At 36.8% G+C, this 27,626-nt stretch overlaps 2 protein-coding genes across 2 annotated transcripts; both read left to right on the top strand.

The window, feature by feature from the left end:
- The first annotated feature begins 18,742 nt into the window (after nt 1-18,742).
- On the top strand, nt 18,743-19,657 carry LOC141607712 (putative mitochondrial protein AtMg00860). The gene is made up of 2 exons (XM_074427067.1): nt 18,743-19,211; nt 19,419-19,657. The coding sequence occupies exons 1-2, from the start codon at nt 18,743-18,745 to the stop codon at nt 19,655-19,657; spliced, it is 708 nt and encodes a 235-aa protein (XP_074283168.1).
- A 4,258-nt stretch (nt 19,658-23,915) lies between these two features.
- LOC141605666 (protein indeterminate-domain 14-like) lies at nt 23,916-27,363 on the top strand. The gene is made up of 3 exons (XM_074424542.1): nt 23,916-24,597; nt 24,727-25,126; nt 26,218-27,363. The coding sequence occupies exons 1-3, from the start codon at nt 24,480-24,482 to the stop codon at nt 26,975-26,977; spliced, it is 1,278 nt and encodes a 425-aa protein (XP_074280643.1). The 5' UTR covers nt 23,916-24,479; the 3' UTR covers nt 26,978-27,363.
- The last annotated feature ends 263 nt before the right edge of the window (nt 27,364-27,626 follow it).

The following is a 27,626-nucleotide window of genomic DNA, read 5'->3' as shown; positions in this document are numbered from 1 at the left end:
TTAATGGTGATGCGGTCAGTTGGAAAGTTCCAAACAGGAAGTTGTAGCAGATTCTACCACTGAATCCGAGTACTATGCCGCTTCAGAAGCAGCAAAGGAAGCTATATGGATGCGTCAATTCTTACAAGGACTAACCATAGTTCCTAGTTCGAATGACCCAATCACCATCTATTGTGACAATAGAGGTGCCATGTTCCAGGCCAAGGAGCCTAAGTCTAGCAACAAGTCTAGACATGTACATCGGAAGGCTCGCCTGATCCGTGATTACGTGGAGCAAGAGGAGATAGTGATTGACAAGATTGCTTCGGATGACAACATCGCAGACCCTCTCACTAAACCATTGAAATATGATAAGCATGAAGGGCACGTTATTTCCATGGGAATTAAACGTGTTCCTGAGTTGTACTAGTTGCTTATGGATTCGATACATTTTCTTTTTCATATGCTTTTTATAACTTCATCGTATTATTTCATATTTTGTTTTTCATGTGGATTGTACGACAACATTGAACGCCACAAAGTGAACTGAATTAAATTATATTTGTTTTGGTCCGTAATCGCCTACATGAGCTGATAACTCTGGCTATTATATTGTGAAGTTGATTGATGGTGGGTTCAACGAGCCATAAGTCAAACGGTTGGCTGATCGATCACAGATGCGAGTTATAACGATACCTCGTAGGACATTGTGAGAACGTAATGGAGTCCTAAATGTTTAAAAACATTCGGTGCCAGGTCGTGGATTGGACTTCCATTGTGTTCCTAGAGTCGATTCTTTTGACTATCGACTGTCTCTTGAGATTAAGGCAGTTTTTAGGTGACTTTGGTTTCTTTCTCATGGTCGACCATAATAGGAGGCTAAGCAGATTTTTACTGAGTCATTTCATACTGTGCTTATATCTGCAGGATTCGAGTTGAAGAAAATATCCAACCTTTATCTGGTTTAGTCATTTCTCAGGGCCACTCGAGGAGTTGTAACTGAAATGCATGGCCATGCTCGAATGATGATTCGTTTATCAGTTAAGTTACTCTCTAGTCGGGAAAACCACTCTTGATATTGATCACTTGTAAAATACGACCTTTGTGAATACGGATTTTGCAAATTGTTTTACATTGAGTGGGAGAAATTAAGGATATGAGAATCGGTTCACAGGGTGTGATAACGTGTATAAATCTCTTATAGGTTCACAGGGTATACTTAGTATTTATATCAGTTGATTAACGTTTACTAATAACGGTTGGCTTGCTAGAAGTTTGACGTTATTATCATACTGATGGCGGTGATCAACTGGTCCCTAAAAGTCACACCTAAAGGATGTGTTTGAGAGATGTGATTATATGTAAATATAATCACATTGATGCCTTATATGACTAAAAGGTTAGTCCATGTATTTGACTAAAAAGTTAGTCAATGTGATGATGAGACGATTATTTAATACAATTAAATAATATCAGCTGAGACGAATTAATTGTTAATTCGTAAATTGAATATAAACTGTTATATTTCATTAATGTATATAATGTTAGCTTAAACGAATTAAGTTGTTAATTCGTAATTAAACATAAACGGTTATATTTAATTAGCAAATTACAAATATGCGATATTTATAGTTAATGTATATATTATACGAAATTGTCATAATAAATGTTGACAGACCGGTATTAATAAATCGACTACAAACTGTTGTGTGTAGACTTATTAATACGTGACGACATAAATGACAATTGATAATTATACACATTTTATACAATATGATAACAACCTAAAATAAGAAGATTTTTCCCTTTATTTGGTTGGAATTTACACGGTTTAAGGAAGAAGAAAAAAAGGAGAAAAATATCTTCCCTATTCCTGTCCCTTTTGCACGGTTAAAAGAGGATAGAGGGGATCATTTTTCTCACTTGATTTTTGACCAAAAAACACTCTCATCAAAACCCTAAAAACTACTCCAAAATTATTAGAAATTACGGTTTTCTTTCTAGCAAGAAAGAGGCATTTCTCGGAGCATCTTGGGTGCAACGATTAGGAGAATATCGATCTTGATATTTGTTCTTAGGCCAAATTGCTAGGACCGGAGGTTAATTCTAATCTCTATTCTTTTATTTATGCAATTTCTTTTATGACTCGTTAATTCATATTTCATAATTTCGTTATAATCCGAATTTTCTTGATGAAATATATCGATATTTCCCACAATAAAGATGCATTTTTCGGATCATAGGGCAGGCTTGTTGTCGGTCTTTGCCTTGACGTAAGCATTACATCTCCAAATCTTCATATAGGATATATTAGGAACCCTTCCTTTCCACATCTCATATGGAGTCTTTTCGGTTGCCTTTGTTGGACTATTATTCAATGATTTGATTGCGGTTTGGATTGCAAATCTCCAAAACGAGTCGGGTAACTCGGTTTGACTCATCATGGATCGAACCATATCGAGTAGGGTTCGATTTCTCCTTTTGGCAACACCATTAAGTTGTGGTGTACCGGGTGGAGTGAATTGTGACACGATGCCACAACCTTTCAAGTGTGAATCAAATTCATTACTAAGATACTCTCCACCACGATCGGATCGTAGTGCCTTTATCCTTTTGTTCAATTGGTTTTCTACTTCATTTTGAAATTCTTTAAATTTCTCAAAAGCTTCACTCTTATACTTCATTAAGTAGATATACCCATATCTACTTAAATCATCGGTGAAGGTTATGAAGTAATCATAATTTCCCCTAGCGGTGATAGTCATTGGTCCACATACATCGGTATGTACATGTCCCAATAGTTCACTAGCTCGAGTCCCTTTACCACTAAAAGGAATAGGAGTCATTTTGCCTAGGAGGCAAGATTCGCATATTCCATATGATTGGAAATCAAATGGTTTGATGACATTAGTTGAGACTAATCTTTTTATGCGATTCTCGTTAATATGACCTAATCGACAATGCCAAATGTACGATTCATTTGGATTACTTGATTTGAGTCTCTTGGATTCTATGTTATAGATGTCTTTACTTGGATTTGAAGTTTCTAGAACATAAATGCCATTAACAGAAGAGCCTCGGCCTATAACCTAGTCATTTCTAGTAATAATACAACAATTGTTTTTAATGGCAAAATTAAAGCCCTCTATGTCTAGCATAGCAATTGAAATAATGTTCTTAGAAAGAGAAGGTACATAAAAGCAATTATGGAAATACAACTTAAATCCATTTGCCAAAACAAGTACATAAGTTCCCTTGGAGGTGGCCGCTACTCTAGCTCCATTCCCAAGTCGGAGATCCACATCGCCCTTGCTCAGCTTTTCCACGTTTCTTAGCCCCTATAAATGATTACAAAGGTGAGAACCGCAACCGGTATCTAATACCCACGTTGTGGTGGAAGTAAAATTTACATCAATAACATAAATTTCAGAAGGAATTTTACCGAGTGGAATAACAAGTCCATCCCTAATATTTCCCAAATATATGGGGCAATTCCTCATCCAATGTCCCATGTCATTACAATAATGGCATTCATCATCAACTTTGGCTCCTTTGTTAGTCCCACTAGCCATTTTGCTTCCATTGCTGAATTTTCTACCTTTCTTTCCCTTCCTTTTGAACCATTTTCCTTTAATTGCAAGAGCTTGCTTGCTAGGACTCCCACTAGTTTCAATATCCCTTTCTTCCAAAGATAAGGATCCCATAGATTTAGTGAGATGGTCTTCCCGAGACACATTCACAAAAGATCTAGTCATAGTAGGTGGAATGGAGGAAGTAACGAAATTAAGGTTTCCATCGGAACCGATCCCAAAATGAAGCTCTCTAGTAGTATTGAAATTGTTGTTTGAGCAAATATCGACAAATAAGTTAGGATAAGACTCAATGGTAATAGGTGTTGTTGCTTTGGTAGGATCCATTGCGATTTATAAACTACAAACATGGAGGTAAAGGAAATATTAACATTTGTCATTTTAATCATACTTGCAAACATTTTAAACAAGTTTCAAACATTTATATAGTGACCTCTACCCAACTATTATAAATGATTCCGATATCCAAATTCATATTAATTCGGGCACGGTGAGCCGATTCATCCCTTATCAATATAACTCGGTGGATTAACTCTTTAATCGATTCTACTTTTAGAACTCTCGGTCGATAAAATTATTCTAATATTTATCTTTAGCCCGGAACACATGCGACTACGGTCACGAATACTTCCGTTGAGCTCAATACAAATTTCGATGTAATAACATTTTACTACCCACTTACCCAACGTAACAAGGTTTGTATTACGATGAAGCCGTATTAACTCCCTTATGAAATTGGGCTTCGTGGGTTCTACTATTTGGTAAGGCTAAATCTCAATTATTAATTTAGCGAGAGGTCATGTCAATTTATTATCTATCACGTTTTAAGTGAACTAAAGCGGTGAACTACGATAATTATAATTGACACGGTCGATGACTCGATAAATGATATGCATGTGTAGTTATGGCGATTTGGCTATGCTTGCAAACATGTAAAACAAATGCAAAGCATAAAGATAAAATCCTAGTATGGCCTTCCTAAAATAGTAAATCAAATAAACTATTTACAAAATCGGAAACCAACTCCTTTGGTCCCTTGAACTTCATATGCCACGCACTTCAAGGTAACACCGTCTTTGATGGACCGCCTTCTCGAATGACACCGTCTTCAAGGAACTCCAGAATGAATAAATTACATAGCTTTTCTACTTTATACAATATAAAATAAGAACAAAATTATATAAAATAAAGGTGATACGAGATCACATTAATTACAACCGAATCAATATCCCCATTCATTTCGGGAAATACCAATTAAAAACTAAGGCCATACTAAGTACAAATTACATAATTCAAACAATTATATAAAATATGACAATCATACTAAAATGCAGCATTAATATATGTATGAAACATGTCATGTGAAATACCAAATCGCCCTATTTAAGCTAATATCGTATATTCGTTCCGGTTTTATGGATTAGTGTGACCTTTATACTTTTAAAATCACACAATATTACATAAATCAAATCTATGTCCAAGTTAATTACCCTAATCTTGTTAGGACTCAAAATTTAGTCTTCACTAAACATTTGACAATAATTCAACTTGATATTATACAATTGCTCTTTAATCACTATTATTCAAAATAATAAGGAAATAATTCCCAAAAAGTCATAAAAATTCGAAAAATCAAAATCAAAATTTTGTATATTCTGGAAAATTCCCAACATCCCAAAATTTTAATAAAAATGTGCCTTTTAATTTATCTTAACTTATTTCACAAATAAATTGCATAAAACATAATTTTAACCCATTAATTCCAAATTAATTGTAAAAAATATACAATAAATAAAAATTAAAATTTTGAATATTCTAAATAAGTTTCTGGAACCTGGAAATGACAAATTTTAAGCTCAAAATTCGAATTTACACTTATGACTATTAAAGTTGCTATTTATCAATTTATATTCCATAAAAATTAGTAACTATCCAAATTAAACGAAATTTGACATGAAACTTTAGATCTGATGTTCATATCACATATACAACATTGGGAAAAATTTTCAAGCCATAAAATTAAATTTAGCTATTTTTGGCTAAAATAGTCACTATTTATTCGATTTTTACATCTAAAAATCATAAATCATGCAAAATTAAATCATTTGATCTAAAAATTTACATACAGTGTGTAAATATTGCATGTGACATTATACTAAATTTTCATAGGCAGGAACAAGGTCTAACCATTTTTAACATAAATACCTCCATTTAATCGACTTTTAACTTGTAAAAATCATAAATCATGATATATAAAACCATTTTATATTAAAATTTATATACAACTTGTAAAATATGCATGTGAGGTCGTGTAAACAATTCAAGGTCACAATCATAGTCTAACTATTTTTAGCATTTTAATGTCATTTTATTCAATAAAATGTAATAAAATACTAATAATTATATTAAAAAGCAACAAAAATACCATAAATCATCAAAATGACCTAAAATCAATTTAGGACAAGAATGTTAATCATGTAAAATTTTCGTGGCATTTATCTTCATAAATCCTAAATAACAAGTAATGCAAAGTTCTTAATATTAATGGGCAAATGGTCATTGATAACTCCTTATAAGACTCGAGTGCACCTCGTGGGAACTGGCTCTGAAATGTTAGTCTCTACATAAGAACTCGAGCGAGTTGCTGGTGAACTCCCTTGAGCTCAGCCTAAACTCGTACGAGTTCCAGTTCTGCCTGAGCTCGTACGAGTTCAGCTGTTACTCCTTTCCATTGGTCTTTTGTCGTCCAATAATCTGTGGGGATTGAACATGGGCTCGTGGGGATTGTCCTTCATTTCCCATAAACTTGATTTATTTCACTCGGGTCCTTGGTCTTGTCTCTGCTTAATGCTTGCTCGTTAGTGTTGGAATATGTGTCCTCCGACAATAATGCGATCACAACTGTCGATCATGATGACCACATGTTTAAATCTCATTTTAAAGAATACATTTGGGAAGTATTTTTACTGTCAACTGGTCCACACAAATCGGTAATGATTGGCTGACTAGAGTTTGACATTACTGTCATGCGACGGTGGTGATCAGTTGATCCCCTTAGGTCATACCTAAAGGATAACACTCTTAATTGATTATTTAATTGATCGTATGACGATACTGGTTAATTAAATTACTTAAAATTGACGGACATTTTGGAAGTGATATTTACGTATATCATTATAATTTGATTAAATAAGATACGGTCTAAGTGATCGAGTTGTTTTATTACTTAGATGAAATTGTTGTTTACAGGAAACAAAATTGAACTGAATGAATAATTTATTGTAAATACAAGATGTTGTAATTTACAATTTGTAAAGTGTCTTGGTACAAGTAATTGTGAATTACTAAGTCGATTTTGTACATGACGTATTTTATTAATACGTTGATTTTTAATATGTTAAAAATACATGACAAATTTACATGACTTATAACATGTGACAAATTGACAAAATTGACAAATTGACAAAGATAAAATGGGACCCATTTTATCCCATTTGGACCGAAATTAGGAGGGAGTATGGTGTTTATATTATGTTGAATTTGTGAGTGGAAAACAATATAATTAAGCCTAGTCTCCTAGCCATGCAAGCCTAATCTTTTCTTGGGAAGAATAGAGGCTTATGCGTTGGCCCTTCTCCCTTCCCATAACCGGTTTTTCCAACCCTCCATGCCAAGGGTTTGTTTTTGGTACATACACTTATCTTGAGAAGAACTATTATTATTATTCATTCTAACATCATCAAAATATTTTTAGAGAGATAAAAATATTTCTTCCTTCTTCTTCCTCCTCTTGACCGAAATTCCAAGATGACCAAAAATATTTTGGGTCATTTTATTTAAATTAATATTGTTCTAGTACTAATAATATTAATTTTGTTAAGAGAATATCTTGGGTATTATTCCTTGGGAGGGATTCTATACTTGAATCCTTTGTTCATCCATTTTAGGGGAGCTCAAGAACAAGTGAGTAGGAGAACTCTCTTGTGCCCTTTTGATCCGAAACACCAATGTAAGAATGATGATTTCTTCCTTATTCTTATTATTGTTTGCATGCATAAGCTCAATATTTAATTTTATTACTAAATTAAATCATCACATATATGAATATGTTAAGTAATGAGATAAAGATTTCTAACAAGCAGTATCAAGAGCCTTTGGTTTTTTGCATACAAATCGGTTATAGTTTTTCCGAGTTATACGATTAACATATAAAACTTATAAATTTGTGTTTATTATGATATATCACGAAATCAATTATGCATATTAAAGTTTCTGATCCTAAAATTTATTTACGATATTTTGGTTAATTTATGGATTTTTATTGTTCATCTTATATAATAATGACATTAAAAATGTGATTTTATGAATAAATTTCATTTTCGGACTAAAATTAGCTAAACTTCGAATTTTCCAGTGGTTTTTGGATATGTTTTCACATATTTTATTTTTAGATGACCTGTAAATTTTCAGAATTTTTGAAGTTTTTATGCTCTAAATATGGATTTTTCATGATAAAAATCGAATTTAAATGAAAAATAGGTTAATATGAGATAAATTTCGAATCTAGTCATAGAAATTTAGTATGTTGTCACATGTAATTTTACAAGATCTGTGTAAAATAATAGCATATAATGAAGTCTTTATGCATGATTTATGAATTTTTGATGAAAATAGCATAAATAGTGACTTTAATTAGTGAATAATTGCTAAAACATACTTCATGACTAAGAAAAAACGTCACATGTTGCATTTTATTATCTTTTTCAGATATAAAATTGAAAAGTTGATGAATATAATTTTTCTCATGTTTTTATGATTATAATTGATAAATCCGATAAACCGCAACATAGTTTTTCCGATAAATTTTCAGAATTTTAACCTAAGTTTTTTTAACATTATGAGTGTCATGGTATTTTTCCAAAATGTTCATGAGTTTAAATTTCAAATTTCAAATTTATTTGAAATTTTTGTGATTATTTGAAGTTTATGGCTTTTTATTGTAATTTTGAGTCCAATAATGAACAATTTTAAGAAATATAAGTTAATTATAGTCAAATAGATAGTGGAGACTAATTTTGAGTCCTAAGTTGGTTAGGGTAATTAACTTGTGCATAAGTATGATTTTATGTAATTTATTGTGATTTTAAAAGCTTGAATCACACAAATCCGTAAAAACCGATTAATATACGATATTGGCTCCTTAAAGGCGATTTAGCATAAAATTGGGCATGTTCATACATATTATAATGCTGCAATTTATTTATGATTGTCATAATTTTATTTTATGTAATTTTTGAATTATGTAATTTTACTTAGTATGGCCTTAGTTTTAATTGGTATTACCCGAAATGTATGGGAATATCGATTCGGTTGTAATTTATTGTGATCTCGTATCACCGTTTTGTAATTTAATAGATTTATTTTATTTTAATTACAAATGTATAATAGGAAATTATGTAATTTGTTATGTAATTTATTTATTTCGGAGTTCTTTGAAGACGGTGTCACTCAAAAAGGCGATACATAAAGACGATGTTACCTCGAGATGCGTGCCAAAACCGAAGTTCAAGGGACCAATGGAGTTGGTTTCCGAATATGTAATAGTTAATTAGATTTTCTATTTTAGGAAGGCCATGCTAGGATTTAATTTATGCTATGCATTTTATTTAGATGTTGCATGCATCGCTAAATCGCCATAACTTAACCATGCATTGTCATTTTAATCGAGTTTAGTCGACCGTGTCAATTAGAATTATCGTAGTTCACCGCTTTAGTTCACTTAAAACGTGATAGATAATAAATTAACATGACCTCTCGCTAAAATAATCAATTGAGACTTAGCCTTACCAAAATGTAGAAACCATGAAAACCTATTTCGCGAGGGAGTGCACTTGGCCCTACCGGGGTACAAACCTTGTTACGTAGGGGAAGTTTGTGATAAATGTCTATCCACCAAATTCATGTTGATAAGGGATGAATCGGCCCTACCGTGCCCAAGTTGATGTGGATTTGGATCATGGACACATTTATTCGAAATTTGGATTGAGCTCAACGGAAGTATTCGTGACCGTTGTCGCATGTGTTCCGGGCTAAAGAAAAATTTTAATGTTATTTTATCGACCAAGAGTTCTAAAAGTAGAATCGATTAAAGCGTTAATCTACCGAGTTATATTGATAAGGGATGAATCGGCCCTACCGTGCCCAAGTTAATATGAATTTGGATCTTGGAATCATTTATAATAGTTGGGTAGAGGTCACTATATAAATGTTCATATCTTGTTTAAATTTTATTTACAAGTATGACTAAAAAGACAAATGTTAATATTTCCTTTTCCTCCATACTCGTAGTTCATTACAATGAATCCATCAAACGCTACCGCACCGATAACTATTGAGTTATACCACAATGTTTTTGACAACGTTTGCTCCAACAATGATTTCGACACTACTAGAGAACTTCATTTTGGGATAGGTTCGGATGGAAACCTTAACTTCATCACTTCTACTAGACCACCTACTACTACTAGATCTCTTGTGAGCCGGTCTCAGGAAGACCGCCTCATAAAATCTATAGGATCTTTGTCTTTGGAAGATAAAGATGTCAAAACTAGTGGGAGCTCAAGCAATCAAGTTCTTGCTTCAAAGGGCAAAAAGTTCAAGAAGAAGGGAAAGAAAGGGAAAAACTTCAAGCAAGTTGATGATGAGTGCCATTATTGCTATGGCATGGGACATTGGCTTAGGAATTGTCCCGTATATTTGCGAAATATAAGGGAAGGAATCATCGTTCCAAAAGGTAAAATTCCTAAGGAAATTTATGTTATTGATATAAATTATAAATCCACTACGACATGGGTACTGGATACCGGTTGTGGTTCTCACCTTTGTAATCATTTACAGGGTTTAAGAGACGTGAAGAGGCTTAGCAAAGGAGATGTGGATCTACGCCTTGGAAATGGAGCTCGAGTAGCGGCTGAATCCAAAGGAACTTATGTATTAGCTTTGCCTAATGGATTTGAGTTGTATTTACATAATTGTTTTTATGTGCCTACACTCTCTAAAAACATTATTTCTATCGCTATGTTAGACATGGACGGATTTTGTTTTGTCATTAAGAACAATCGGTGTACTATTTCAAGGAATGATTTGGTTATAGGCCAAGCTTCTTCCATTAATGGCATTTATATTTTAGAAACCTTGAATCCGACTAATGATATCTATAACATTCAATCAAAGAAACTCAAATCAAGTGACCCAAGTGAATCGTTCATTTGGCATTGTCGATTAGGTCACATAAACGAGAATCGCATCAAAAGATTAATTTCAAGTAATGTGATTACACCATTTGATTATCAATCATATGGTACATGCGAATATTGCCTTCTTGGCAAAATGACTCGTAATCCTTTTAGTCGTAAAGGGACACGAGCTAGTGAACTATTGGGACTCATACACACCGATGTATGTGGACCAATGAGTATCACCGCTCGAGGAAATTATGACTACTTCATAACCTTCACCAATGACTTGAGTAGACATGGGCATTTCTATTTAATGAAATATAAGAGTGAAGCTTTTGAGAAATTCAAGGAATTTCAAAACGAAGTAGAGAACCAATTGAACAAAAAGATAAAAGCACTACGATCCGATCGTGGTGGAGAATATCTTAGCCTTGAATTCGATTCACACTTGAAAGGTTGTGATATTATATCACAACTTTCTCCACCCGGAACACCACAACTCAATGGTGTTGCCGAAAGGAGAAATCGAACCCTACTTGATATGGTTCGATCAATGATGAGTCAAACCGAGCTACCAAACTCGTTTTGGGAATTTGCGATTCAAACCGCAATTAGATCTTTGAACAATAGTCCCACAAAGACAACCGAAAAGACTTCATGTGAAATGTGGACGGGAAGGGTTCCCAATATATCCAATATGAAGATTTGGGGATGTGATGCTTACGTCAAGGCAAAGACCGACAACAAGCTTGCCCCAAGATCTGAAAAATGCATCTTTGTAGGTTACCCCTCGACCTCTCGAGGATACTACTTCTACAAACCTCAAGAAAATAAAGTGTTTGTGTCTTGCGAGGCCGTCTTCTTAGAAAGAGAATTTATTTCTAAGAGACAGAGTGGGAGAAATTTTGAACTTGATGAAGTTCAAGAGCCACAAACCGAAGTAGAGACGCAAGAAGATGTTCCTTCGTCGTCTAGCGTGGTTGCCCCTCCTCCTCTCAGAAGAACGGGCCGAGTTATTCACCGTCCCGATCGATATGTGGGACTTATCGAAGAAGATGGAACACTCGATGTGTTGCTTTTGGAAAGTGACGAGCCCACCACCTACAAGGCCGCAATCTCTAGTCCTAATTCCTCCTTATGGCTTGAAGCCATGAAGTCCGAAATGGATTCTATGCATGAAAACCAAGTTTGGAATTTGGTAGATTTGCCTAAAGGGGCAAGACCTCTTCAATGCAAATGGATTTTCAAAGTCAAGAATGGCATAGAAGGACAGGATGATGTCCACAAAGCTAGGCTAGTGGCAAAAGGATTTACCCAAGTCCAAGGTCTCCATTATGATGAGACTTTCGCCCCCGTAGCCATGCTTAGATCCATACGGATTTTGTTAGCGATTGCCGCATTTCATGATTATGAAATATGGCAAATGGATGTCAAAACCGCTTTTCTAAATGGGCATTTAGAAAAGGAGGTGTACATGATACAACCCGATGGTTTTGTTGATTCTAAGAATCCTAACAAAGTGTGCAAACTTAAGAGATCCATTTATGGTCTTAAGCAAGCATCTAGAAGTTGGAATCATTGATTCAATCATGTTATAAAAGAGAATGGTTTCACTCAAAGTGTTGAGGAACCATGTTTATATATGAAATTTAGTGGGAGCAATGTTGTGTTCCTAATCTTGTATGTCGATGACATACTACGCATTGGAAATGATATTCCGATGTTATCTTCAGTTAAGAAGTGGTTAGGTAACCACTTCCAAATGAAGGATTTAGGATAAGCACAACGCATATTAGGTATCCGAATCCATAGAGATAGATCCAAGAAGATATTGGCACTAAGTCAAGAGTCTTATGTTGATAAGATTCTTCGACGGTTCAGCATGGACAAATCCAAAAGGGGTTTGGTACCTATCATAACTGGGACTATATTGAGCAAGTTTCAATCTCCCACCGAACCCCATGATGTTGACCGCATGAAGATGATCCCTTATGCTTCCGCTGTTGGATCAATTATGTACGTCATGATATGCACACGTCCTGATGTCTCGTATGCCTTGAGCATGACGAGTAGATATCAAGGAAATCCAGGTGAGAGTCACTGGATAGCCGTCAAGAACATCCTTAAGTACTTGAGAAGAACTAAGGATTCTATCTTAGTGTTTGGAGGAGACACCGAGCTACATGTTAATGGATACACGGACTCGAGTTTTCAAACGGATAGAGATGACATGAAATCACAAGCTGGTTTCGTTTTCATGCTTAATGGTGGTGCCGTTAGCTGGAGAAGCTTCAAGGAAGCTGTGACTGCGGATTCAACAACGGAGGCTGAGTACATTGCAAAGCATCGAAGGCGCCAAGGAAGTTTGTGTGGATCAGGCAATTCACGGAAGGTCTAAGAGTAGTACCTACCGCTAATGATCCCATCACTCTCTATTGTGATAATAGTGGGACGATCTTCCAAGCTAAAGAGCCAAAGTCTAGTAATAGATCTAGATATGTACTTAGAAAATATCATGTAATAAGAGATTTCATTGAAAGAAAAGAAATTGCGATTTGTAAGGTTGGGACGGATGACAACATAGCCGATCCGCTCACCAAGCCTTTATTGCAGGGCCAAGCATGATGGACATGTTGCGTCCATGGGACTTAAACGTGTACCAAGTTTATGTTAGATTTTGAAATGAAATAAAAGTGTTGTTTTTGTTCATGTTCATAATCGAATTTGTCTTTTATCTTTTCTTATACATTGTTACATCCAAACGGATTGTAGAGACAATTGAACCTCGTTAAAGTGAACACGGTTTAGCATTGTATTCGCCCATAGTCACTTGTATGAGGTGACGTCTCGAAGTGACTAGAGTGTGATGCGATTGATGGCAAGTTCAAGTGCCATAGAGTCATATGAGAATGACTAGTCGATCACATAGGCAGACTGTTAGGAACACTTTGTCGGGCCTTATGACCGCTTATAGAGTTCTGGCAAATTTATATAGCCTGGTCGTGGCGAGAGCTATTATAGTATTCTAATGAGTCGATTCTTTTGACTAAAGACTGTTCGCCTAAGATGGCACGGTTTCAGATTAACTTTGATTTGTGTTACTACGACCTTCGTAAATGGGGTCAAATGGGCATATTTTGGGTTATGATGGCTGTGGCTAGTCGAAGGGAATATGTGCGATATGAATTGTCCACCCCTAGTCAGGGTTATAACAATATCTCAGGGCCACTCGAGGAGTAATAAACTAGAAATGCGTGGCCACGCTCGGAAGGTATCCATGGTGGATGATTCCGGTCAATCAGTTGTTCTCCAGATCGAGGAAACCACTCTCGATGTGATCACTTGCAAGTACGACCTGAAACACACCTTGCATTGAGTGGGAGATAGTAATAGGACAAGAGAATTGGTGACGCACACTTATCGAGGACAAGTGGGAGATTGTTGGAATATGTGTCCTCCGACAATAATGCGATCACAACTGTCGATCATGATGATCACATGTTTAAATCTTATTTTAAAGAATACATTTGGGAAGTATTTTTACTGTCAACTGGTCCACACAAATCGGTAATGATTGGCTGACTAGAGTTTGACATTACTGTCGTGTGACGGTGGTGATCAGTTGATCCCCTTAGGTCATACCTAAAGGATAACACTCTTAATTGATTATTTAATTGATCGTATGACGATACGGGTTAATTAAATTACTTAAAATTGACGGACATTTTGGAAGTGATATTTACGTATCTCATTATAATTTGATTAAATAAGATACGGTCTAAGTGATCGAGTTGTTTAATTACTTAGATGAAATTGTTGTTTACGGAAACAAAATTGAACTGAATGAATAATTTATTGTAAATACAAGATGTTGTAATTTACAATTTGTAAAGTGTCTTGGTACAAGTAATTGTGAATTACTAAGTCGATTTTGTATATAACATATTTTATTAATACGTTTATTTTTAATATGTTAAAAATACATGACAAATTTACATGACTTATAACATGTGACAAATTGACAAAATTGACAAATTAACAAAGATAAAATGGAACCCATTTTATCCCATTTGGACCGAAATTAGGAGGGAGTATGGTGTTTATATTATGTTGAATTTGTGAGCGGAAAACAATATAATTAAGCCTAGTCTCCTATCCATGCAAGCCTAATCTTTTCTTGGGAAGAATAGAGGCTCATGCGTTGGCTCTTCTCCCTTCCCATAACCGGTTTTTCCAACCCTACATGCCAAGGGTTTGTTTTTGGTACATACACTTATCTTGAGAAGAATTATTATGATTATTCATTCTAACATCATCAAAATATTTTTAGAGAGATAAAAATATTTCTTCCTTCTTCTTCCTCCTCTTGACCGAAATTCCAAGAGGACCAAAAATATTTTGGGTCATTTTATTTAAATTAATATTGTTCTAGTATTAATAATATTAATTTTTTTAAGAGAATATCTTGGTTATTATTCCTTGGGAGGGATTCTATACGTGAATCCTTTGTTCATCCATTTTAGGGGAGCTCAAGAACAAGTGAGTAGGAGAACTCTCTTGTGCCCTTTTGATCTGAAACACCAATGTAAGAATGATGATTTATTCCTTATTCTTATTATTGTTTGCATGCATAAGATCAATATTTAATGTTATGACTAAATTAAATCATCACATATACGAATATGTTAAGTAATGAGATAAAGATTTAGCTCCTAAATGTTCCATGAATGCGAAGGTAGCGCTCTTTTCCCACGTACGACACCAAATTTTTTAGAATATCAATTATGAAGCTAAAGATATATGAAACAACCCTAATTGTCACAAAACACATGCGAAACGAGGTTAGGTACGGAAATAAAAGTGTGTAAATATCGACCATTTCAGGATGCTCTTCCCCTTGACTTCAAGTTGACCCACATCTCCTAGTTGGGTCACTATCAGAAAACTGGGCCCAAACAGAGGCCATCGCCAAGTTCTCCATCAAAGAGTTTAGCCGTTGTAATGGTCGTTTTACTTGGACTTATGCTCCTTCATTAGTAATGAATTTATGGACGGTTAATTTAATTTCGTCTTCCACGCCTCTTAACCCCGAACCCTTCCTTAATATATTGAATTGAAATGATTCTCCTATTTATAATATGAAGAGTTGTGCATCATAGCGGGTCAGCTTGGCCTAACCCGGTCCTCTTGGTTCATATTCCAGTGGCCTAGCTAGCCCATGTATGACACCCTCATCTACCAAAGTGCCTTATCTGTGGTTCAGTTTGATTGTGTTGAGCAAAGTTCAAGCTTTAATCTTGTGTCTACTGTGGATTTGAGTCTGAAATTTGTTAAGTTAATATCTAGGTTTTCCTATGAATCTTCTGTGGAAATTTAAGGTCTTGATTATATCTTTTTATTTTACAAACAAGTCCTAAACTCAACTGAGTCTGTTGTCTGTAATCTCAGGATTTCAGGCTGTTTCAGTTAATATTAAAAATACATAGAGTAACTCTAAAGTCATGAAATTTTTCATAAAAAGTCAGAATTTTCTAAGGTCATTTGATATTTTTAAAGTGTCCTGCAACCCAGACTGCATTATTGCCTGTCCCTAGGCTTCACACTGCATTTTTGGTTATCAAAGCTCAGGTTTAACACAATTCTACATTTGTGTTAGTCTTGGGTTGAGAAAAGCTGTGAGTTCATTATCCCTACCTACAACAAAAACAAAAACAACCATGAGTGTAGAGAGACTTGCTGGTATTGAGACCAGAATGGAAGCTCTTGTAGGAAATGTAGACACATTGCTCAATGTTGTTCATGTAGTAATGGAAAGGTTTCCAAACCATGACCCAAGGAGATAGCCACATGCCAGAGGAAGAGGTAGAGGCAGATGCTTCTTTATGGGAGCAGGTAGAGGACAACCACCACATGGGTATGAATCAGAATCAAATGAGAGCATCAGAACACAAGAAGAGGCTCTTCAGCAAACAGACAAGCATGTAAAGGTCGAAATTTCTTATTTTTCTGGTAGTCTTAACCCTGATGACTTACTAGAATGGATTAGGGATGTTGAAAAAATATTTGAGTTCAAAAATTACAATGATGCTAAGGCTTAGAAAGCTGCTGTGTTGAAACTAAAGGAATATGCATCACTATGGTATGATAACCTTAATCATCAGAGATTAAGGGAAGGGAAGGAATCTATTAAGTCTTGGTCCAAACTTAAAAAGAAATTGTTGGATAAGTTTGTTACCAAAGATTACACCTAGGACCTGTTCAATAAGTTGTCTAAGCTTAGGCAGGATGAGAGACCCCTTGAGACCTATTTGAGGAATTTTGAACAACTAACCCTACAGTGTGAGATAAATGAGAAGCCTGAGCAAAGGATTGCTAGGTTCTTAGAAGGGCTTGATAAGAATATTGCTAGTAAGGCTAGAATGCAACCACTGTGGTCATATGATGATGTTGTCAACTTAGCACTCAGAGTGGAGAAAATGGGGAAATCTAAGCCTACCACACCTAAACCTAAACATGTCTATAGACCCTACACTAGTGTCATTGCTGAGACACCTAAACCAGTGTCCCAAACAGGAGTAGACAAGGAGAAGGCACCCATGTTCCCTAAGTCCAATCCACCTGTAACTAAGGAAATGATTAAGTACTTCCAATGCTAAGGGTATGGCCACATCAAGAAGGACTGTCCTTCCAAGAGAGCACTAACAGCAATAGAAGTAGAGGAATGGGAAAGAGAGGGTTCAGTTGAGTATGAGAAGGAACCAGTGAATGTGGAGGCAACCTTTGAGGAGGAACCCAACCAGGAAATGGTCATGGCTCATTCTGATACAGGCCATAGTCTTGTTTTATGGAGGGTAATGCACTCTCAACAGGCACCTTTGGAGGAGAATCAAAGGTCCCTCATTTTCAGGAGTAGATGTACTATTCAGGGCAGGGTATGCAACTTGATCATTGATGGTGGAAGTTGCACCAATGTAGCATCTTTCACCATGATTAACAAGCTTAACCTTAGTACCTAGGCGAACCCAAACCCTTATAAGCTCAGATGGCTAAACAAGGGAGCAGAGGTCAAGGTGGACAAACAATACCTGGTTCCATTTTCAATTGGCTTATAAATATGAGATCTTGTATAATGTGGTCTATATGGATGCATGCCACTTACTATTGGGTAGACCATGGTAATTTGACAAGAATTCTATCCACCAGAGGAGGAGCAACACTTATTCTTTCAAACAAGGCAGCAAGAAGATCACATTGACTCCTCTACCACCTAATCAGAAGAACTATGGGAGTCCAAGTGTGACTGATGGACTCAATGGGGTTCTATTTCTATCTGAAGCAGAAATGATCAAGGAAATGCAATAATAACAACTTGTTCTCATCTTGTTGTCCAAAGAGATTTATGAGGATGTGGAGCATCAACTGCCAGTAGAGGTTAGACCATTACTAGAACAATACCAGGATGTCTTCTCTGCTGAGTTACCTAGTGGACTGCCTCCACTAAGAGGTATTGATGAGCATCATATTAACCTTGTGCCAGGATCTGTACTCCCTAACAGACCTTCATATAGGTGTGATCCCGTTGCTACAAGAGAGTTGCAGAAGCAAACTGATGAACTGATGGACAAAGGATTTGTGAGGGAATCCTTGAGTCCTTGTGCTGTCCCAGCATTGAAGGTACCTAAGAAGGATGGAACTTGGAGGATGTGTATTGACAGTAGAGTCATCAACAACATCACGGTTAAATATAGGTTTCCTATACCTAGGTTGGATGACATGCTGGATGAGTTAAGTGGTGTTAGGATCTTCCCTAAAATTGATGTTAGGCAAGGTTATAACCAAGTGAGGATCAGAGAAGGTGATGAGAGGAAAACTGCCTTCAAGACTAAGCAAGGGCTCTATGAATGATTGGTTGCCCCCAACACTTTTATGAAATTGATGACAGAAGTGTTGAGGCCTTGCTTGAGGAGGTTTGTTGTGGTGTACTTTGATGATATCCTAATTTACAGCAAAACCACAGGAGAACACTTTAAGCACCTTGAGAAAATATTCCAAATCCTGAGAGGTAGCAAATTGTTTGGAAAATTGGAGAAATATACCTTCTTGGCTTCTGAGATTAAATTCCTAGGGTACATCATCTCTGGGAGGGGAATTTCTGTGGATCAAGATAAGATTGATGCTATTAAATCTTGGCTAATTCCTAAGAGCATCACTGAAGTGAGAGGCTTCCATGGCCTTGCTTCCTTTTACAGAAGATTTATCAAAAAGTTCAGTGTTGTTGTTGCCCCTATCACAGAGTACATGAAGAAAGGAGAGTACAAATGGACTGAGAATGCTCAGCAAACATTCAACTTGGTCAAAAGAATGTTGTGTGAGGCACCCATTCTTAGGTTACCTGACTTCAGCTGTTTGTTTGAGGTATAATGTGATGCCAGTGGTGTTGGCATAGGAGCTATACTAGTTCAAGAGAGAAAGCATGTGGCCTACTTCAGTGAGAAGCTAAGTCAAGCCAAGCTAAGCTACTCCACTTATGACAAATAATTCTATGCAATTATCAGGGCTCTTATGCATTAGAGCTACTACTTGAAACCAAAACCTTTTGTGCTGCATTCAGATCATGAAGCTTTAAAATATATCAATGGCCAGCACAAGTTAAATCACAGGCATGCCAAGTGGGTTGAGTTCTTACAATCCTTCACATTTTCAAGCAAGTACAAAGAGGGTAAGCAAAACATTGTTGCGGATGCACTGTCTAGGAGATATTCATTGCTGTCAGTTATGGAACAGAAAATTCTTGGGTTTGAGTTCATGAAACAGCTGTACAAAGATGACCCTGATTTCTATGAAGATTGATTGACTCAAACAGAAGGGACTAAGATCTAGGGAACCAAATTCTTGCTGCAGAAGGGTTTTTTGTTCCATGGAAACAAGTTATGTGTTCCAAGAGGCTCATACAGAGATATGTTGATCAAAGAGATTCACTCCAGTGGGTTAGGAGGTCATTTTTGGGTCCAAAGAACTCTGAATTTCTTGCAGGAACAGTTCTATTGGCCCAAGATGATGGGGGATGTCCAGATAATGCTCAGAAGATGCTCCATCTACCAGTAAGCCAAGAGTTCCTTTCTGGGAGGCCCTTAAACTCCATTGTCGGTGCCAAACAACCTTGGGATGATGTGAGCATGGACTTCATCATAGCCTTACCAAGAACTCAAAGAGGAAATGATTCAGTAATGGTTGTAGTTGACAGGTTCAGTAAAATGGCTCATTTCATAGCATGTAAGAAAATTGAGGATGCAGTGAGTGTTGATGAACTTTATTTCTGTAATATTGTCAAGATACATGGGGTTCCTAAGACCATAGTCTCAGACAGAGATGTCAAGTTCACGAATTATTTCTGAAAGACATTATGGAAGCTTCTCAATACAAGGTTGTTATTCAGCACCTCCCACCACCCACAAATAGATGGCCAAACTGAGGTCACTAAGAAAACCTTGGGGAGGATACTGAGGTGCATTGTTAGCAAGTCTTTAAAAGATTGAGATTTGAAACTGCCACAAGCTGAGTTTGCTTTCAACATAGCTCCATCATCTGCAACTGGTCACAGTCCATTTGAAGTGGTTTATGCGATCAATCCTTTTGAAGTCATTGAAAAAACTGGTCCAAATGCTTACAAGATATACCTTCCTGGTGAGTATGGGGTGCATGGAACATTCAATGTGGGAGCCCTGAGTCCTTACTATGGTGCATATGATGATGAAGAGGGGTTAGGCTTTATGTCAAGCCCTTTTCAAGAAGGGGAGGCTACAGCAGGAGCTGGATCAGGGGCTCCCAACCCTGACCAGACCACATACCAACTCCAAGCAACATCCACTGATCCACCACCAACTCAACCAATCAAGAGGTTCAGCAGGTCCAGCTTTCAGCTGGAGTAGGCCTCAACTAAGCCTATCAAGAGTCTCATACATCCAAGATTAGCCAAGGAAAAGAAAAGGAAAAATAGCACAGGAAACCAGCAAGGAATCAGTCACATGTTGCTGAGAAGAGTTGATAAAGCATAAAGCAAACTTTCCATTTTTGGTGAGGCAATTGTGGGACTGTCTTGGAAAGACCACTGCTCCTTTTCTCCTCAAAATCCTGTCGTGGAAAGGATACAAAAAGCCTTGACTTTGCTAGCAGCCAATGGAACAGTAACCTGTGCACAAGGAGACAACTGACAAGGACAACAATCCATGCTTTATTCAGTCTGTTTTTACCTATTGCTGTTTTAATTTTCACTTAGTAATTTTATTTCCAGCTTGTAATATATTTAAGACAGTTTGTACTCATCTTAGATTGAATCTTGGTCGTTGGATTGTTAGGTTTCGAGTTGTAACTCAAGGACAAGGCCTATATAAGGACCTGTGTCTCAACTGAAGAAAGCAGATTATTTTTGAATGAAAAATTAGCCTTGAGACTTTTCTCATTTCTTTCAAACTTGTGTTGAACTGTAGTTTGGAACCCTGGCCTGATAATTAACCTGCGATCTCTGTGGTTAATTGTTCAAAGTCAGTTTGGCACCATTAAATTGAACCCGTGCCTGTTTGTGGTTCAGTTTGATTGTGTTGAGCAAAGTTCAAGCTTTAATCCTGTGTCCACTGTGGATTTGAGTCTGAAATTTGTTAAGTTAATATCTGGGATTTCCTTTGAATCTTCTGTGGAAATTTAAGGTCTTGACTATATCTTTTCATTTTACAAACAAGTCCTAAACTCAACTGAGTCTGTTGTCTGCAATCTCAGGATTTCAGGCTGTTTCAGTCAATATTAAAAATACTTAGAATCCCTCTAAAATCATGAAATTTGGTACGGTTTTAGTTTGGTATTAAAACTTATTTGTCACAAAAATTCAAAACCAAGGTCATTTAATATTTTTAAAGTGTCCTGCAACCCAGACTCCATTATTGTCTGTCCCTAGTCTTTACACTGCATAAAGTATATATCAAATAGATCATAAAGGAAGGTTTATTAAAAGGATACAATGTTTAATTAAATACGTCAAAACCCAAAAATCCAAAATTGAAATACATCTCTAAAATAAAGTGAATAGCTAAAGTCTAAACATGACAACGGAAGCTAGCTAAATGAACCATCAGTGTCCCATCCATGCCCGCAGCTAAACTCAATATATCACACCTGCTTAATCCACTGCTCCCTATTTGCAGGAAATATCAAATGGTTCACCACAGCTTGGAAAACATTAAAAGGTCACTCAACTATTCAATCAATAATAAGCCCACAATAAATAATCAATCCAATACAATCTAATCTAATCATGTAAAAGTCATCAATCTCCAACTCCAAGAGCTAGTGTCCGAACCGCAGCCCGAACATGACTACACACCGTAGTGAGTAGTCCTGTTAGGTTACCCATCGCAACAGGTAACCCACCCGAGCCAGTGGTTGATGCAACCTTGCCATCTAAAGCCCCGCTCATCGCAACGAGCGAACCCAAATCATTAATGTGCACATCCCCTTATGACGGGAGCCAAAATGGGGCGAACATGGGGGTGAAGAACATCTCCCTACAATGGCTTCACAATCAATACTAGCAATACCAACAAGAATACGATACCAACAACATCAACATGATACTATATCAATGATAATCACAAAATGATCACACCACTCACAATTAACCATATTGAAGAATTGAGTAGGAAACCCTACTTGACTAGCAAATCAATGAATCACAAGTATGGCTCTAGTAAAGCTCCTCTACGAAATCGCCACCTAAACAATGATAATCAATCGATACCAATCACAATCCATCACTAATCAATCTCTACCCCCATTCTAACCCAGATTAGGGTTTGCATAAACTTCTATTAACAATAATAAACTTATTAAGAAATACTAGCTAGAGACTTACTAACGCAAACGATATGAAAATGAGATTCAACGCTCACAAAAGATCAATCTTGGTTTTGTAAAAGTGATTAGAAACTCATAAAACAAAATTTATATTCCTCTAATCATTTTAAACAAAACAGCGCGATTAACTCACATTAGACCGGGCACTCGGTCGAGTACCAATGACACTCGACTGATTACGCCCTACTCGACCGAGTGTTCCCTAAACTCGGTCGAGTGTCACCAAGTCAGAAGCTGGATTCAAAACACCCGACGACGCACTCGGTCGAGTACCTACTCGACCGAGTATCCTATACTCAGAAATGTGTAGTATTACACCATGGCCCAGTCGAGTCCGACACTATGTCATCCTGGGGGGAGGGGGGGTGTGTGCGCGCTGGGGCCGCAATTTTCTTGGCTCGGCCCGCTCAAACACTAACTTTTTAAAAAAATATATAGGCCCAGCCCAGCCCGACCCTAAGCCGGTACTAAATGGGTCGGGCTAAATGGGTCGGGCTGCCTGACCCAGGCCGGTTTGAATTTAGTGCCGTGTTCAGGCTCCACTTCCCCAGCCCGGCCCGCCCTCTATCGCGGCTCACTGCACACCCCTAATAATTTGTACCTTTGTGTTTCCCATTAGGTCTCACTTGTGACGGATATATCCGTCACAAGCTTAAGACGGGTCGAGTATCTCCCACGAAAAGATAAGACAAAAAGTAGAATGTATAGGAAATCACAAATGACTTGTCTTTAACTTCACATGTGGGTTTTATTTGACCCGTCACAAGCTTACGACGGATATCGACCGTCACAAATGAGAATTTATGTTTCGTCAACAAAAAAAACAAATATGTAGGGATTATAATTCACAAAATTTCATTGAAGACGGCGATATCCGTTACAAGCTTGTGACGGATACCATTTCCTCTCACAAAATACCCATGAGAGGTGAGTGGTTGGATCTGCCCCACCTTATCCCCTCTCCCTTTTTGTGAGAGGTCTTCCCCTTGTGACGGGATTAGCCCGTCACAAGCAAGACGCTTTGATTATAATTAACCGAGTCCGTCACAAGCAAGACGCTTTGATTATAATTAACCGGGAAAAAAAAGGTTGAATGCGTAGGCATAGATGTAAGTAAGTAATGCATGCATATTTACAGTGGTGGTATGATGAGATTTTTGTTTCCTTGTGGGGGATGTATTTGTTTAGTGTCCAGTTGCGAGCTGTGGGTTCATTATCGACTAACGTGGTTGGATCTGCCTGCTTTTCACAATTTAATCCCTTTTCCCTTCCTTACCCCACTCTTCTCATTCAGTACCCTCTCTCTCAATTCATAATTTCATTATTATCCTTCCCTTTACCTTTTTTTTTTTTTTTTAACAATATATAAACAACTTTATTAAGACATTGCAGCAAGCTTAGTTGTTAGTAGTACTAGTTGAGTAGACTTGTTGAAGATGATGGTTATTTGAGCAAAGCAAAGAAAAAGCTGATTGAAAAGCCTGAAAGCTTGTTTTTTAAAAAGTTAAAGCTGGGAACCGAAAGATGTTGCCTTTTCCTCCTCCTCCTCCTCCTCATTCTCTCTCTCTCTCTCTCTCTCTCTCTCTCTCTCCCTACTCTACTAACCCTACTCTTCCCTAAATCTCCCCTTAAGTGAAATACAAAACACTCAATCTCCATCATTATTACTACCCAGTACTCCGTATTAGTTTTAAACCACCCAAATTATAACCCAGAAAGTGTTGAGATTATACACTTACTAATCTCTCTTTTTTCTTCTAAAACCCAAATGTTAGGGGGTTCTTCTTCTTCCTCAGCTCCTTCTGATCACTTCCACAACGCCACCCTTGCTGCTGAGCACGCCAATAGCACCAACAAGCGTAAACGCCGCCCTGCCGGAACCCCAGGTATGTATTTTATTTCTCTCTTTTTCGGATACTGAGTTTCGATACCGTATGCATTCCATCTCTCTTGTAATAGAGTATTTATATTTATATTTAATAATTAATAATTAATAATTAATATATCGTAAATAGATCCGGATGCGGAGGTGGTGTCTTTGTCGCCAAAGACGCTCCTAGAATCAGACAGATACGTGTGCGAGATCTGCAATCAGGGGTTCCAAAGAGATCAAAACTTACAGATGCATAGGAGGCGGCATAAGGTGCCATGGAAACTTTTAAAGAGAGAGAACCCAGTTGTGCGAAAACGGGTGTTCGTCTGCCCCGAACCAACTTGCCTTCACCATGACCCTTGTCATGCGCTGGGAGACCTTGTTGGGATCAAGAAGCACTTTCGACGTAAGCATAGTAATCACAAACAATGGGTTTGTGATAAGTGTTCTAAAGCTTATGCTGTTCAGTCTGATTACAAAGCTCACCTTAAGACTTGTGGTACTCGCGGCCACTCTTGCGATTGTGGCCGCGTCTTCTCCAGGTAATACTAACTACATACACGTTATTACTTCCCTTTTATCTTCTTTTCTAAATTTCCTTAACATAATCTTAAAATATAGTTTCAAGTCAATTAATTATATCATATAATAATAATAATAATAATAATAATAATAATAATAATAATAATAATAATAATAATAATAATAATAATAATAATAATAACAACACTACTATTATTATACGTTTTTATTATTTAATTAGGGTGTCTTGACTTGATAAACAACAAGGGAAAAAGATTTAAAATAGGGTTTGGTAATAAATAAGTGGTTTTTATTCTCTTTTAATTTTTTTTAGGGTTATGAGGCCTAATCCATAAGTACAGTTGTGAATAACATGGTTTGACATAAATTTGTTAAATTTGAGAGTATAAAACGCAATTCCCGAGGAAAAGTATTACGAGTACTACTAAGTACTAACTGGCCGTGTGCCTCATCGATTTGAACAGTGGTATATCAGCTTCAAATAAAAAAACCACCATGGCATAAAGTAAAGTTAAAGTTGGCTTTATGAGCAGCAACTTTGCTTGGAATATGTGAACATGGGTGGAATATATGCCTTAATGTTGTGAGAGTCATAATTTATTTTGGTTGTTTGAAACATTGAGATCTTTCTTTTAAGATACAAGATCAAGATGAATAAAGATTAATGGTTTAGTATAGTAGTGAATGTATGTTTGTAGAAGGAGAATAATTTATCAACAGTATGAATTTTGGGGAGTAGCTAGTAGGCTTACATCCCTACATGTCATGTAAATGTAGTCAATCAATTTTTACACTTATCCTTGATTTTCCCCCTATTTAATTTGTCTCTACTACTCAACCTCTTCTATTTAGACAAACCACGCTATGCAAATGAAGCTTCCTTTTAGTAATAACCCACTTTGTTGTTACTTTTTCTAACATCTACCACTACTAACACACTACCAATACTCCAATACCATCCCCCCCAGGCCACCCCCCCTTCCTTTTCACTCATTTTCATTTTGACCCATCATTCCATTTTGCCTTTATTTTGTTTTCTCCTCCTTGTCTTCATCTTCTTAAATTATTATTCTTATTATTATTATAATAGAGTCGAGAGCTTCATCGAGCACCAAGACGCCTGCAACATGGGACGCCACCCTGCTGGCCCACCTTCACATCCACCACATCAGTACCAGCAGTGCCTCTCTAGAGCAGCTTCCAGTTCAAGCCCTTCAAATGATACCACCACAAATAATACTACACCACTTGCTGTTCCATGGACAACACCCGGATTAACCATAAGAAACCAACCACATATGGAGAGCAATAATAATAATAATAATCTTCACAATTTAGACCTACAACTGGCGGTATCCCCCAAGGGAAACGACCAAGAGAACCACTCCACTCAGCTCCAACTCTCTATTGGCTCCTCAGACTTTGGTGAAAAATCTTCCAACAACATAAACTTGGAGACAAACTCGATGACCTCTTCAACGGTCAAAGAGCAGGCGAGCGAGCAACTACGACTGGCAATGGCGGAGAAGGTCTACGCTGAGGAAACAAGGAGAGAAGCCAAACGACAGGTGGAGTTGGCCGAGAGAGAATATGCTAACGCCAAGCGAATTCGACAACAAGCACAAACTGAATTAGACAAGGCGCAAGCACTGAAGGAGCATGCCATGAAACAAATAAGTTCAACTCTTCTACAGATTACTTGTCATGCTTGTAAACAACAATTTCATGCTACAACACCTACTACTACTACTACTACTAGTACGACGGCGTTTTTAGCAGCACAGGCTGAAGATCAAAACAGCTCTCTTGCTGAAAGCCAAAGCCAGGTTGAAGATAATAATTTGCAATGATTAATAAGTCACTCACTTTTTTTTCCCTTAGTGTAAGTGTGTTTTCATGTTGACTGTTGAGTTGCCATTTTGTTGTTTTTGGGAGGTCGTAATAATTACTCCTATAGTACTCCTTATGCGTTAGTTGGGTGGTGTTGGATTAAATAATTAGTTAAATTTATTTTGTTAAAAACAAAATTAATGGTGGTGGGGTTTATGTTTATTCTATTTATGAATTAATTAGGAAGACTAATTTAAGTAATAAGATTATAAAAATGTGAAAGAAGCTTGAGGGATTTTGTGGCTCCCTAATGTAATCTAATCTAAGGCGGTATTTGGAGCGGGCCAGGCTGGAATGCGATATTTTGTTTGGATGTTGCTTTTCTTGTATAACAACCATTTACATAGACCATGAGCTTGATAAAGGAACATTTGTTGTTAGTTGTTATTTATTTCAAATAATACTTTTATGTAACCATTTACCCAATTTCTTTAAGGGTGTCAAAGTAACGTCAGAATATGTTTGGACTATTCAGAGATCTTTGTTCAGAAACGTGGTGGGTGAAATGACATGACCCCTAACTCTATCATCAAACCATACAAGCAACATTACCAACTCCTTCTATTAACTCTACTACGTACGGAATATGATTTCTTTTATGCTGTACAT

The sequence above is a fragment of the Silene latifolia genome, chromosome 10 (assembly GCF_048544455.1).
Source record: "Silene latifolia isolate original U9 population chromosome 10, ASM4854445v1, whole genome shotgun sequence".
Lineage (NCBI taxonomy): Eukaryota > Viridiplantae > Streptophyta > Magnoliopsida > Caryophyllales > Caryophyllaceae > Silene > Silene latifolia.
This window is presented reverse-complemented; position numbering and strand designations above follow the sequence as displayed.

Bases quoted from the DNA above. Each gene is read 5' to 3' on its own strand.
- LOC141607712 (XM_074427067.1), top strand. From the start codon at position 18,743: ATGACAGAAGTGTTGAGGCCTTGCTTGAGGAGGTTTGTTGTGGTGTAC. The intron at 19,212-19,418 runs GTTTGTTTGAGG...TGCTGCATTCAG, and splicing joins TAGGTTACCTGACTTCAGCT to ATCATGAAGCTTTAAAATAT.
- LOC141605666 (XM_074424542.1), top strand. From the start codon at position 24,480: ATGTTAGGGGGTTCTTCTTCTTCCTCAGCTCCTTCTGATCACTTCCAC. The intron at 24,598-24,726 runs GTATGTATTTTA...TATCGTAAATAG, and splicing joins CCGCCCTGCCGGAACCCCAG to ATCCGGATGCGGAGGTGGTG. The intron at 25,127-26,217 runs GTAATACTAACT...TTATTATAATAG, and splicing joins TGTGGCCGCGTCTTCTCCAG to AGTCGAGAGCTTCATCGAGC.